The following is a 14,885-nucleotide window of genomic DNA, read 5'->3' on the forward strand; positions in this document are numbered from 1 at the left end:
GTTCTATGACAAAAAAAAGCCCTGCCTATTTTACTGAAGTTGAAGAAAAAGTATTACCCCAAGGTGTGATTGGCACAATTAAAGCAATTGACAAGGACTCAAAGAAATGGACAGCTCTCCTACTTCGTTTTATCAAATGAAAATTATTTAAAAATCATTCCAATACAGGTAATACATTTAATACTCTTCCCTATATTCAGGTGGAATGTGTTAGTTTACTAGTAATATGAATTCATTGAATTGATTTATTTGGTCAATTAACAAACTACACTTCAACATTCAGTAAAACTGGGCATTTTTAGGTGCAAAGAAAAAAAAACAGTAACACACTAAGAAATAGAATGGCATGCAGTTTTGTTTACTTGCAGCAATAAAAAAAAGAAAGTTTTTGATACTCGCAAGTATCGTAATATTGATACTGGTTCACAACTCATACAGCTGAAAATATAAAGCATCAGCACAAATGCTTGCTTAAATGACGAGTAGTTGGTGCTTATTATATATATTGTACTGGTTTGAGGAATGAACTTCTAGGATTAAAGTAACTCAGATTCTCTCAGTGTACACCCTCAATTGATGTTTTTTACAAACCCACCCCTTAATCTGAGTTTTCTCTGTACTCTGCTGCTTCAATTTCTCAATGTTGTCCTACTGCCAGTCTCTTTAAAAATACACAGTTGCCTGTTTCCACATATTTGTCCTTTTCTTCTTCTGACAACTGACTTTTTCTTCCATTTGGAGAATTTAAGTTAATTCAAACTTTGTTGCTAATGTTAGGGTTGGGGTTAGGAAATTGACTATCATGGCTTTGCACATGATTTTGAGACATTTGTATGAGATGTTTAATAATAGCATGTCACAGATGTAAATAATGTATATTTTTAGAGAGAATGAGAGAGCTGATACAGGATAAAATTCAAGAGAAGGTATGACATTAAACAAATTTTATCATGAAGGAATGTGGAATGGAAATTACACATAACCTGCCAGTTTAATTGACAAAACAGTTTTTTTCTAAGATTCATCTACATGTAAATAATACATTCCACAAAACCTGTCCTTTTATCAGCTGAAAAAAAAGTAATAAAGCAGCATGGCTGGTAGAGATATATAGAGATATTATTGGGAAATCATAGAGTATAAACACTGCCATATCATTATATTTTGATGCAATTCATTTTTAAAAGTTCCCAGATACTCATATTAAGTTGTTGCAAGGCAAATATATCCAGCTCTGCACAAAATGAAGGAAGGCTTATTAGTGTCTTAAAAGCATTTGTACTGAGAATCCCCAATATAAAAAGATTTTATTTAACAACTAAAATATCTTCGTCCCTTTTCTTTTGCTGGTCTGCAAGCAAAATATTATCTGATTGCTTTAGAATAGCATCTGGCTTTGACATTAGCCTTTGTGTGAAGTCCAAGTCTTTTATTGCACAATGACAGTAGATGCACAAGTAATGATGAATGACAGTTCTTGCTAGCCTCTGCATAATGGATCAAGTAACAGAAGCAGCAAATGATACCTTATGCTATTTAATAAGACTTTCAGAATGCATCCCACAATATTCTTTCTTTTCATGGTTCCTTTTCACCAGGGTAAATTATAAACTCGGTGGCCTTAGACTATGAGCAGCAAGTTTAGCACCATTTGATTGCTCTGGTAACTCCAGACCATGGAGTCCCTCAACATAATCTATCATATCTGTCTATATCTCAGTTATTGACCTCAATGACAACCATCCATGCTTCTCCAAGAATCTGCTACATTTCAAGGTTTGCAAAATATGTGAAGTTTGTTACTATGCAGGTTTGAGAAAGGACTTTGGGGACATTTTATACATTTTATTACAGTTGGACAGAATATGGAGAATATTAATTTTAAATGTGAATGTGAATTTTACCCAGTGTATGTTCAATTTGCATTACAGGCAAATTAAAAAAAATGTACAAAGAAAAATTGGTTTTGGTCCCCATCTTGTGGTCAAATGTTTGAATTAGAACTTGGACACTGTTACAAAATGTTAAAGAATTTGACCTGAGATGCCGATGATTAACATGAACTTCTTGTGGCAACAACATGGAACTGGTTTGTCACTACCGTTGTCAGATATTGTTCCCAATTTCAAATATTAATAAAATCTTTTTGGGATCATAATTGGCCAAATACTGCTATGGTGCATATTTTTTTAACTGAAACCCTGTAAAGGTATTACAGAAAAATCAATGAAGTAGATGCTATGACAATGCTATGACATGTCTTCTAAATGTATAAATATGGTATGTATTTATATGTACAGTATATGCTCAGCCAGTCAGTGACATGAAGTACATTTAATACATCGACTTAGTTATGCTGTGACTGGAAAACAGAGCCCTAACCAAACTCAACAAATTTCAACTCCTGACTTATGGCCAGAGCTAGAAGTAAGCATCCTGCAATCAATCAATATATTTGACTATTAGTAATATTTTGATAAGCAGGATGAAAATCATGTTGATCCAGCTGCTCAGAAAACGGGCAGAGCCCTAACAGAAAAATATTTGCCACTGAGTATGTGGCATGAACTTGCCCATTTGTGAATATATTCGTGAAAATTGTCTATTTACCAAATTATAAGTCATGATTTTGTTTTGGGACTCAAATTATCTGAATTCCTTGTACTTTGAAACATTTAATTTTAACTAAATTGTTTGATTTTAGCTTTTAGAAAGGCAACCAGCAGGGACACTAGTTGCCAGTATATTTGCCAAAGACCTTGATTCTGGAAACAGTGGAATAGAGTTGTATTCATTATCCTCAGGTAATTATTATTTATGAAGTAAAAATGCATGTGTATATAATATCAAAATGTTAGCTATATAGCATAACATGAGAAGAAAGACCTAGATCTTGTGGAACACTTTTCCCCTGGTAGTTTGACAGCCCCCCACCCTTCTATTTACAAAAGGCTACTAACACCTGGCTTTTCACTTAATGAAACTGTTCTTCATAAGTTTTAGCTTCCAACCCCTTATTCATCTTTGTGGCTATACTCTGCACTCTTTCCAGATTCTCAACATCTTTTTTTATATTGTGGTGACCAAAACTGGATGCAGTATTCCAAGTGTGGTCTTACCAAGTCCTTGTAAAAGTGGTACTAACACTTTATGTGCTCTTGATTCTATCATTCTTAATGGCTTGGGTCCGGGATATCTGAGGGAACACCTGCTGCCGGCATCAAGTTCCCTTCGTCCAGTGTGCTCCCACAGGGAGGGCCTTCTCAGGGTGCCGCCGGTTAAAGATTGCCGGCGGGTAACACCCAGGGGGAGGGCCTTCTCTGTGGGTGCACCTGCCCTCTGGAACCAGCTGCCCGCGGAGCTTAGGACCACCCCCGACCTTCGTTCATTTCGCCGGGACCTGAAGACCTGGCTCTTCGAGCTCTCCGGCCCAGGCTGAGAGTTTTTAATTGGGGTTTTTATATTTTTTCAGGGATTAAATTTAATTCTTTTTAATTGTTTTTAATTTTTGTATCAATGTTTTAAGTACCCTGTAAACCGCCCTGAGTCCTTGGGAAAGGGCGGTATATAAATCCAATAAAATAAATAAATAAATAAAATTCTGTTAATGCAGCCTAGGATTGCATCAAGATTTTTGGCAGCTGCAGCACACTGCTGGCTCATATCTAAGTGATTGTCTACTAGAACTCCACGATTGCTCTTGTAGTTACTACTGAGCCAGGTTTCACATAATGTATACCTATACATTTGTTTTTTTCTTGCCTAAGTGTAAAACCTTGCTTTCCTCTACATTGAAATTCATTTTGTTAGACGGGGCCTAGTGTTCTGTCAAGATCTATGTAGATCTTGAGCTTATCTTTTAGGATAGCAGCAAGGATGTTTGTTTATTGTTTTAATGGTTTTTATATCATTTTGTTTTTTTGTTTTATGGCTGCTGTAACTCAGCCAGACCTATTTAAGGTAGGTGGCATATAATATTTCAGTATATAAATATATTTTTTCATATCATATTTAATTTATGACAAATTGCAAGAGAATGGAAATTGTGTTATGTTTTCTTGGAATTGTCATAAATATATATAAGACACATATTCCATGTCTCAGACTTTTGTCCACTGAGAATTAATGTTTTAATAATGGCCAAGTATTTTCAGAATAATGCAGCATTTTATTCTATAGAATACTTTTAATATTTCACTGTAATATTTCACTGAGCTTCAACCACTCAAAACAATTTAATATAGTTATCAGAAAATAATTTGGCCAAAGGAACTTCTGTTGATCTGATTTTACCCTTCACTGGGTAGACTATTTTTGTCATACACACTTGCACCAAAATTGATTTATTATTTTCTCTTATTATGACCAAACATAGTAAAACCACAGATACTTTACAGCAAAAGTGCACAATGGTGACTATTCTCCAAAGTAGTTGATGGGACCAAGCCAAACATGAAAATTCCATTTGTATTTTAAGTTAATCAAAATTCAATTCAGTTAATATAATCTTACATTTACACCAGTGACTAATGTATCCTGCCTATACCATTTAAAATAATGAATTAGGCAGAAATTTTGGCGGTCTCCAGAGATGAATGCTGCCTAAGCATTCAGGGTCCATAGGCTGTTTTGGGGATTTAAAATATAAATTTCCACTTTATAGCTTGTTTATTTATTTTATTGTTGGTTTACTTCTCTTTAAACAGATGTGAGAATAAACAGTGAAGAGTTTCTCTGCTTATACTGTAATTGTATGTTACATATTTACAGAAAAAATAATAAAAAAGCAAATAGAAAAGAAGCAAGAAGAGATCCTGCAGAATCTTTTGTTACCCAAACAATTAATATACTCTGTTTGGTTTGGATTCACATGATATATGAACCCATGGACTGTGATTTGAACCCACGACTTTCACATATCTCTTCAAATTTAAATATTATGAATTAAATTATGATTGAGCATTAAGACTAAAAACTGTGCTCTAATGCAGCCAATTAAAATTTACATATCAAGGACTTCTGGTTTGTGCTCGTAATGCATGGCTATGTGAGAACAGATTTCTGCTCCCCACAGCTCATTTTGCTTTGCTAGGGGAACCCTAGATGGGTCCAAAGTTGCCCCGTAGAGGTGACCGTGAAGGAGGGGTGCCCCATTGATCACAAAGCAACAGCAATCACTTCATTTGATCTGGGGAAAGCCTTCCGAACCTGACAGGAGAAAGGCTAGCTGTATGCCAGTGTCTAACCCAAGCTACCGCAGCTGAAGTCCAAGAGCACTACCAAGAACAACAGTGAACAGGGTGTTTGGAACTGGTGAGAGTATTTGATCTTCTCTCCCTTATTTTACTACGAAAGTGAGGGGAGGGGACTATATTCCCATTCCTCCATAGACGGAAGCGGCGAATTAACCTTTAAGGACGAAAGAACCTTATTGAAATTAAATTCAAAATACTACAATCTGATCAAACTTAGAAAGGAAAACAAACTGCTAAGATTATATTGTAAAGGATTTTGATTGAACTACATAAAAAAAGAAAAAAATAACAACTTTTGTCTGAAAGAGTTGGAAAATAAATATTTGGTGACGTCTAGTGGACAATGAGAATATAGCACATTAAAGGCAATGCCCAGAAACAAAGAAAAAAAATCTGTTCCCATGAACTCTAATAACCTTTAAGAAGATAGTTGCTAAGGAACAGAGAAGAGATTGGATACTGGGCTGGCTATAAGAGTGGAGGAAAAGAAATACTTTGTGGTTTAAATTTATGAGCTGTTTAAAAACTTTGATCTATGACAAATTATTGAGAAGGGAAGTTACAGGAAGGATTTAAGCTGGCTAAATATATTGAATTGACAATTGACTCCTGAAAGAAAGAATTGTTATAAAACATTGATTTTACTGAAACCTTGACAACTGAAAATTATAGTGGATTACAAAAATTATATATAAAAACAAGAATTATACAATTTTGAACTGTATGGATTTTGAGTTTTGGCTAGCTTGACAAGGCTAATTACAGAGACTATGGTATTTATGACGGACTACTTGAAAGGGGGAGACAATGTGGATATGACATACTCATCAAAAAATAATAGAAAACCACACTTAATATCTACTCCTGAAAGATTTAGCTTGAAAGATCAAAGACCTTCAGAAACACTTCAAGACAAGACAAATACTTTCCAAGAAGAAATTTATGCAATGCTATGACAGATACAAGCTACAATAGATCTAAACCACGAGGAGATTTAACATAACTTTGATACTATTGGTCCGTGGCCTATTCACAACCAGGCTGTGTGAGTGGCTGGCTGGTGTGCAAGCATGTGTCTTTGCGCACAGCCCCACTTGCATGAGCGTTGTGGGCATTCGGGGCCCCACTTGCACATGTGTCATGGGTGCTCTTGGTCCCATTCGTGTGAGCAACAGGTGCTTGTGTGTGTGTGTGTGCGCACACACACACACACACACCTGCTCCTCCCATAAAACCATTCCCTCTTCATTTCCCCTGGGCCGCCAATCCAGAAAGGTTGGGAAACTCTGTTGTAAATAACATTATAAGAGGCCACACTTTCATTTAATGGTTCATAATCACTATTAACCAAAGAACTGAACATTCATAAACAAAATGGTGAAGTTCCAAACATGTTTTAGAAGACTATTTTGCAGAGATGTTTGTTCCTAATGAGTTTCTTTTCCTTGAGGTTCTAGTACTCATAGCCTGTGTTATGACAAGATGAACAATGATTTTCTAGTTCTTTGTAATCCAAACAATAGCTAGCTTTCTGAATGTTGGTTAGAACAAACCATAGATTGACATGGTATCTGAACTGTCATGCTATGCATCCTCATAGTAATTCCTTATGGGAACAGCAACTGAATGAGATATCATTAATATTTTTTCTCGTCTTTCTTTAGGAATGCTAACAACAGTTTTTGTTTTGGACCGTGAATACCAGGAATATTATATGCTGAAAATTGTTGCTCTTGATAATGGCAGTCCAGCCCAATCTGCCACTCAGAACTTGAGAGTAATTGTTCATGATGTAAATGATGAAGCACCCATATTTACCAAAGCTACTGTCAGAATCCATTTGTATCCCATTCATAAATGTATGTGTAAAATATTATACCCCTCCATGGATTCTGCCATTTTCCTGAGGGGAAAAGAGAAGATGTTTATTCAGCCTGCCTGTAGGCTGTCTTCAAAGACCAGGGAAAACCTTTTGAACTGAGGACAACAAAGGGTGGGAAGGGAGAAGGAGATCTGGTTTGTATCTCCATTTGAATCTGAAAAGGAAGGAGGCAATAGTCATAAAAGCACAGGAAGATCCCTCTTTCCCACGAAAGGGTTTGACACCTAAGTTTAATTGATGTGGGTCTGACCAAATGGGTTTGAGGGGAGGGGGTTGAACTGGGAACTCTTTATAAAGTATCAAAGTGTAACACAGTGCCAGATCCTGTCATGTATTTCCACAACCGATCATGTCCTAGTAAAAACTCCTTTTGGACAAGACCTGGCTCCAAGAGTTCTTTATTTTCCTAAGATGTGGATTGGTGTGGGTCCTGACAGCTATGTATGACGCTTCAGTCTGAGAAAATAGAGCCCCAGGAGTGCTTGGCATTAAAGTTGAAGCAATAGATAAAAGATTCAGGTAATTTTCCTTTAAAAACAAACAGAAAGTGTTATATTCACATTTTTAAAAATGGTCAAGAGTCTTACATGTTTTCATTTTTATTTTTTTCTTTATATATGCAAGAAAAGAAATAAATTTTATCTACAATAAAGGACCCATATTTATATATAGAAAAGTAACTTTTTGCTTTCATTGCTAATATGGTATCTGTTATTCATCCCCAAAATGTTAATATATGTAAATATGTTTCTTTAAGTAGAGCATAAAGATCTTGAATAAAAATGTCTACTTCTTCCTTGTCTTAGATTCCTCACTTTCAGGTCCTGAGCTACATACCAGCACTTTGAAGTGCCTTAGACGTAGCTCAAAATAGTACATGATAGTGAAATGCAGGTGGTACTCAGATTACAATCTGAAATTTGGTCTGGAACTTCACATTACCTCATCATTTAGCATTGGCAATCCCAGCAATTACCGTTGCCATCATTAAATGAGGATAGTGAGGAGCTTATGTGACTGCTACTTGTGACTTTCTGCTGGCTTCCAACAAGCAAAGTCAGTGGGAAAGCCAGATGGAAGTTGCAAGTCCTGGTCATGACAAACCTCACAAATAGACTGCTGGGAGGATGAGTGGGTAGTGTTTATGGGAGCGGCTTGCAAGCTTTCTTGCTGGCTTCCCCATTAATTTTGGTGAGCCGACAGGAAAGGTCACAAAGTGGTTGCCAAATGCCTGAACCATGAGCGCGTGATCACAGCTTCAACAGCATGGACTGGTTGAAAGTCCCCTTCAGGCAGTGCTATATTAACTTTGAACAGTCACTGAATGAGTGGCTTTAACTGTAGACTACCTGTATCTAGGACTAACTGTGTCCTGTAAGAATTTGGGCTGCTTTTGAGATAATCTCTGAAGACAATGTTCTGAAAAGAACTGAAAAGTGAATTACAGCAGCCAATTTGGAACACTTTCAGTGTTTCCTGCTATAGATAAGACTACAACTGGCACCCCAGCCAGAGGTGGCTATTGTACATCTTTTAAAATTTCATTGTGTATATATTTATATATACCATTTAACAAAAATTCTGGGTCTACTTGTTACTCTTAATAGGGATAAAATATCAGGGACATGTTTTGAAAAACTCAGAAGTAGTAAATTCAATCAGCATTAATTAGTTCAATGGAAATTGAACAGCAAAGTGTAATGGAATGCAAAGGGAACTTCCTCATTATAATAAAATCTATAGTCATAGATTTAAATTGGATTGTAATTACAATTACAATTTCTCAATGTTTGTTCCTAAGAATACAGCATATTGCCTTATGCTAGATCAAAATATTTGCCTAATACAGTTTACCAGGGCTAGCAAAGTCCTTTCAGGCCTTATTATATTTTACCTTTTCAGGTGGCCTTCAGATGCTGGAACGTGAACTTCTGCCTTTCCTTATTATTTGTCTGAAAATATTTGGTAAATCCAAAATATTTGCAATGTCAGAATTATGCGTTTGGGGTTGCTACATACGAAACTCACAATGTTCTGCATTGTAAGTATACGCCATTGAAGATGGTATCATTGAACTAAGCCCTTTCTCTACTACAGGAGTGTCAAACTGCCGGACCGTGGGCCAGACGCGTCACCAGGAAACTGCCCCCACCCCATTGCTTGTAATGGAGAAAAAGCTCTGATATATCGTGCAATGTCACGTGACGTCGCAAGTTTGACGTGTCTGCTCTACTAAGTTAATTCTCAAAAAATGGGCCAAGAACCTTTTGAGGAGGCATTTGGAGAGGGAGCATAGCTTCTTGCAGAAGGCAGCCGCGTGAGTTGTGATGGGGGTTTCCCGATACTCCCATGTAACACCTCTACTCCGCAAGCTGCATTGGCTTCCGGTTGCCCTCTGGGTGAGATTCAAGGTGCTGGTGATGACCTATAAAGCCCTAAATGGCATGGGTCTGGGATATTTGAGGGAACACCTGCTGCCAGCATCAAGTTCCCTTCGTCCTGTGCGCTCCCACAGGGAGGGCCTTCTCAGGGTGCCGCTGGTAAAAGACTGCCAGCGGATAACACCCAGGGGGAGGGCCTTCTCAGTGGGTGCGCCTGTCCTTTGGAACCAGCTGCCTGTGGAGCTTAGACTGCCCCCGACCTTCGTTCATTCCGCCAGGACCTGAAGACCTGGCTCTTTGAGCTTTCCATCCCAGGCTGAGAGTTTTTAATTGGGGTTTTTATACTTTTCAGGGATAAAATTTAATAATTATTTTTAATTGTTTTTTAACTTTTGTATTGTATTGACATTTTTAAACACCTTGTAAACCGCCCTGAGTCCTACGGGAAAAGGGCGGTATATAAATTTAATAAACTTAAACTTAAACTTGATGCAATTGTATCTTAAGACAGTTTATCTCATTTCTTCCCAGCACCCAAATCTGAAAAGACTCACTGTAGATTTTCATTAAATGATACTGATTAATGGTAGGTGTCCCAAATTGAAAATTATCCTACTGGACTGCTGATTTATGCTCTTGAAACTTATAGATTAATAAGTATATATTAATAGTATTACATAGATGCATTCATTCCATCTGTCCAGAATGGGGCACTATAATACCACTTTAATTACTGTTTTTATTAAAGAAGAAAAGAAATTAGGGACAATTTCAATTGAAATAGTTATTTCATAAAGTTTCTTTTCATTTAAATTTTTTTTTAAAAAAATCAAATGCTACATTAAATGCAGAGGAAAAGGGTATGAATGTCACTTTTTTCTAAATAAAATAGTTCTAAGTCACAGCTCCTGATCTTACATATGCTCTCATCTGATTGGCATTTTAACTTCCCAGATATAGTTGGAAGGAGGAGAGAGAGAGAGAGAGAGAGAGAGAGAGAGAGAGAGAGAGAGAGAGAGAGAGAGAGAGAGAGAGAGAGAGAGAGAGAGAGAGAGAGAGAGTGTAGCTAGCTAGACAGACAGACAGACAAAAAGCAAAAATACAAAAACATGAAATGTGTGCAGAGTTCCCTGACTTAAGAATTGAGTGAATTAGTGTATCAAATTTTACATTCATGCTTCTCTAACTATAGTATATGTTGCTAGCCATAGTATATGTTGCATTTGCCAATTTATTTTACTGAATTTCAATCAACTGTGTTGATGTATTAAACTTAAAGGACAGTTGTCATTACAAATCTTATCCTAGACAGCAAGCTCTAAAAGTTATGATGCTGGAAAAATAACTTTATGGCTCATTTATAATCATCTACTGACCCTTTACCTCATCCCCCCCCCAAGTGTGGAGATATTGGAGAGGAAGAGATTTCAAGAACAGAACAGAATAACAAAGTTGGAAGGCCTTGGAGGTCTTCTAATCCAAGCCCCTGCTCAAATATATATGGTCTCCTGCTTGATATGTTCTGATATTTCTGTCATCACTGTGTGTGCTGGTTGTTGTTTTTTCATATTCACACACTCTGTTCAATTAAATAAATGTAATTTCCACTAAAATAGGATCAGTGGAAATTACATTTTTTAAATTGAGCAGAAAGGGTGAGTATGAAAAAACAACCAGCGATGACAGAAATATCCTTAATTCTTGCCTCTCATTTGAGGAAATCCTTAACCCCTCTAATTCCCAGAATGTAAGAAAAACATTACATTTAATTTGTTGTTTACCTGCATTTTCCATTAGCAGTACCCAAGAATAGCTTGTAACAAGATAAGAATAATGTGGAATATTGTAGCACCTGCAATGATCTATATATAATCTATATATCCTAATCACACTCTCTGTTCTATCCAGAAAGTTGAACCCAAAATTGAAGAGAAGCTTCATAAAATAATCTGGGCTTGAAGTATGATAAATTGTAAAGTAGGCCTGAAGCATACATAACCAAAAGCCAGTTTTGAACTGTTGAAAGGATTTTTTTTATTCAGTGTAAAAAAGACCCTTTTCACAGGACATTAGTTACAGATATTAAAGTATCTGATTTTTCATAAGCAGAGAACACAATGGGATCAACTTGAGTTCAGTTTCCAAATCAACAATTGTTCAATAAAACATAGCTTTTCTCCCCCTTAATTGCTATCTCAATTGCTTTGCTTCTGTGTCTGCCTTTTTACATTCCTTCTGTAAAAAGAAATAGGATTTATTCTAATATAATTAGATATTGATATTCAACAAGATGGCGGACGTGCTGGCGGACGTGCTGGGCTGAGCTCTGCAAGCCCCAGAACTTAGGCATCCCTAGGAGCCCCTCAGGGGTGCCTTTGTGCCCTCTGTGTTGAGGGGTAATGACAGACAATGGACTAGACAGCTAGACGATTAAACAACGAGGCTGCTGGCTGCTAATTCACCGTTTGGCTGTCTGCTGTCTGCTGGTCTGCCGGCTCACCGTTTGAGGCGTCTTCCGGCTGCTTCGGGCCGTTTTCGGTGGTGTTGGCGTCTTCAGGTGCTTCCTGGCTGCTTGTGGCATCGGTGGCGGCGTTTTCAGGCTGTTCGGGCCATCCTGATGGCTGTCTCGGTCCGTTTTTGGCAGCGGCGATGACGGCGATCTCGGACCGTTTCTGGCGGTGGCGTTCCCGGGCTGTTCTGTGCTGTTCTCGGCAGCATCAGCTGCGTCTTGGGCTGTTTTCGGGCCGCTTGTGGTGGCGGCGGCGTGTTCGGGCCTTTTTGGCCCGTTCTCCCCGGCGGCTACGGCGTTTTCTGGGCCGTTTTCGCCGGTGGCAACGTTTTGGCGACAGCGGCGGTGGCAGCGGCACTTGCAGCGGCGTCTCTTTCGGCAACAGCAGCAGTTTCGGCGGTTTTGGCGGCGGCATGGCCCTCAACTCGCTCCGGTCCCCTGGTTGCTCTGCTTACCCCAGGTGGCCTGGTGTCCTCAGCGACCTCGGTGGCCCCCGAAGGAGTCCGGGTTATCCGGTTAAGTCCGGTGGAGCCCAGTGGAGCCCAGCTGAGTCTGGTCGTTCCGGAGGAGCCCGAAAGATCTGTGCTCTGCGCGGCACCTATTGTCAGCTGGTTGGTGCCGATGGAGCACGACGGGGCCCGGAGGAAGCTAGCAGGCCCGGTGGAGCCGCACTTTGAAGGCCGCGCTCTGGATGGCCCCAACCTTTGGACAATTGGGGGCCCATGGGGCTGCGGCCAGGAACAATCACCTGGAATGGTGGAGCGGCGGAGGAACCATGGTGGCGTCTTGAGTGGCCGGCCATCAGCAGACAGAACTATCATGGTCTATTACATCTGTGCCATGTACGAACATTCGTCTATTCACCTGCATTTCATCCCCAAAGGACTCAGACGGTTCTAGGTATAGGCCACCGTGAGAGGGTGGCTTGAACTTACATCTGCTGCCCCTAGAGGTGAGAGCTCTATGGGGTATGCCTTACCTAGAGTGTGTGTTCCAGACCACCCCCAGGAACAGGTTACGCGACCGTCGTGAGAGGATGGTGGTTGGCCTGTTCTGGGGGTTCGCCCAGCTGAGTGGCAGTGAAGCTGGGTGGATGGTCTGGACACCCATCTACCCTCTGTTTGGACCCTCCTAATCAACTAATATGGGACTGCCTTCTCCTGGATTTGCTCCTTATGCCTCGTTTCTGTTATACTTGCACGGACTTGCTCGCCCTCAGGGGTGCCCCCCCTTCCTGGGTGCGACCCGCCTTTCTAGCCACATATAATCTCGAGGAAGGGCCCAATTGTTGGGACCCTGAGAGATGGCTGGTCACGGGTAGGGGCCTCCGATATAAATTTAATAAGAGGCCCCTAGTAAATTTCTTAGCTAAATTTTTTGTGGGGTTAGGGAGGGGGGTGGGAATTTCTTTCGGTTGTTTGGAAATGGGGGGTAGTCCAACAACCGTTGTTCAGGCCAGGTCCGGAATTGATCGCCGGGAGGGAGCGGGGGTTGGTTGCCTCTGGTGCTCCAGAGCGGGTCGTGGGATTACCTATTCCCACGACGTTAGGGAATGGCAGAAGGTGCATGAACAGAGGGCCGTATCAACCTCTGGGAAGGCCTCTCCGCTGCTTACAAGCGGTGAGGCACTCCGACCCTCTGTTTCTGCCCCGAGGTCCCGGGAGTGAGGATGTGCAGCCACCTGAGCTCCGGTTGGTGTACTTGAATGCCAGGTCTGTTGTTAATAAGGCTCCTCTCATCCGGGATCTGGTCGAGGGTGAGCATGCGGACCTGGCTTGCATCACAGAGACTTGGTTGGGCCCAGAGGGTGGTATTCCTCTGGTCGATCTTTGCCCACCAGGTTTCTGGGTGCTGCACCGGCCTCGGGCTCAGGGTAGGGGTGGGGGAGTGGCAGTTGTCATGAGGGAGACCTTGTGTCCTCGGGAGACCACCGTTCCTCAGATAGTCGGGTGTGAGTCTCTCTTCTTGAGATGTGGCCCTAGCGCGCAGTTGGGCTTGCTGCTGGTGTACCTTTCACCTAGTCACGCAGCAGCAGCCCTGCCTGAGGTTCTCGATATCCTCTCTGGGTTGGTGATTGAGTTCCCCAAACTTATAGTTTTGGGTGACTTCAATCTACCATCCCTCGGAGGATCATCTGAGTTAGCTCGGGAGTTCATGGCTTCCATGACGGTCATGGACCTGATGCAAGTAATTTCTGGACCGACTCATGTGGGAGGCCACACCCTTGACCTGATTTTCTTATCTGGACGGTGGTTAGATGATCTTGGTGGGGGTTCCCCATTTGTTATGCCCCTGTCATGGACCGATCATCATCTCCTGCGGCTGGTCTTCCGTTTTGCCACTCCCCACCGTGGGTGGGTGGAACCAACTAGATGGTACTGCCCCAGGTGCTTAATGGACCCTGAGAGGTTCCAGGCAGCGCTGGGATCCCCACCTGCCTCCTTCGCTCACAACTCGGTGGATGCCTTAGTGGAAGCCTGGGAAAGGGCAGCCATGGAGGCTCTCGACCGAGTTGTACCCTTGCGGCCCCTTACCCAGTGCAGATCCCATCAAGCTTCGGGAGATGAAGCTTCGGAGACGGGGCCTAGAGAGCTGTTGGAGATCCAGCCAATCTGAATCTGACCGATTGCGACTAAGAACCTACATTAGGTCTTATCTCGCTGCGATAAGGGCGGCGAGGTCTAATCACTTCGCTACCCTTATTGCGTCCGCAGATAATCTCCCGGCCGCCCTGTTTAGGGTGACCCGCTCCCTCCTTAATCAGGAGGTGAGGGAGGAACCCTTGCAGGGTCGTGCCGAGGAGTTTAACCAACATCTGTCGGACAAAATCGCTCGGATTTGGACTGGTCTGGACTCTG

The 14,885-nt window shown here is 40.9% G+C and overlaps 1 protein-coding gene across 1 annotated transcript in view; it reads left to right on the forward strand.

Moving 5' to 3' along the window:
• DCHS2 (dachsous cadherin-related 2) overlaps positions 1 to 14,885 on the forward strand; it is a gene marked incomplete at both ends in the record, with an annotated part of 64,730 nt that overhangs the window by 26,525 nt on the left and 23,320 nt on the right. Inside the window, 8 exon segments of the mRNA XM_081332543.1 lie at positions 40 to 100; positions 102 to 168; positions 1,607 to 1,642; positions 1,646 to 1,694; positions 1,697 to 1,776; positions 2,705 to 2,804; positions 6,920 to 7,114; positions 12,163 to 12,687. Coding sequence (XP_081188669.1) covers positions 40 to 100; positions 102 to 168; positions 1,607 to 1,642; positions 1,646 to 1,694; positions 1,697 to 1,776; positions 2,705 to 2,804; positions 6,920 to 7,114; positions 12,163 to 12,687 — 1,113 coding nt within the window.

Source organism: Vipera berus (assembly GCF_964194415.1).
Source record: "Vipera berus genome assembly, chromosome: 7".
Lineage (NCBI taxonomy): Eukaryota > Metazoa > Chordata > Lepidosauria > Squamata > Viperidae > Vipera > Vipera berus.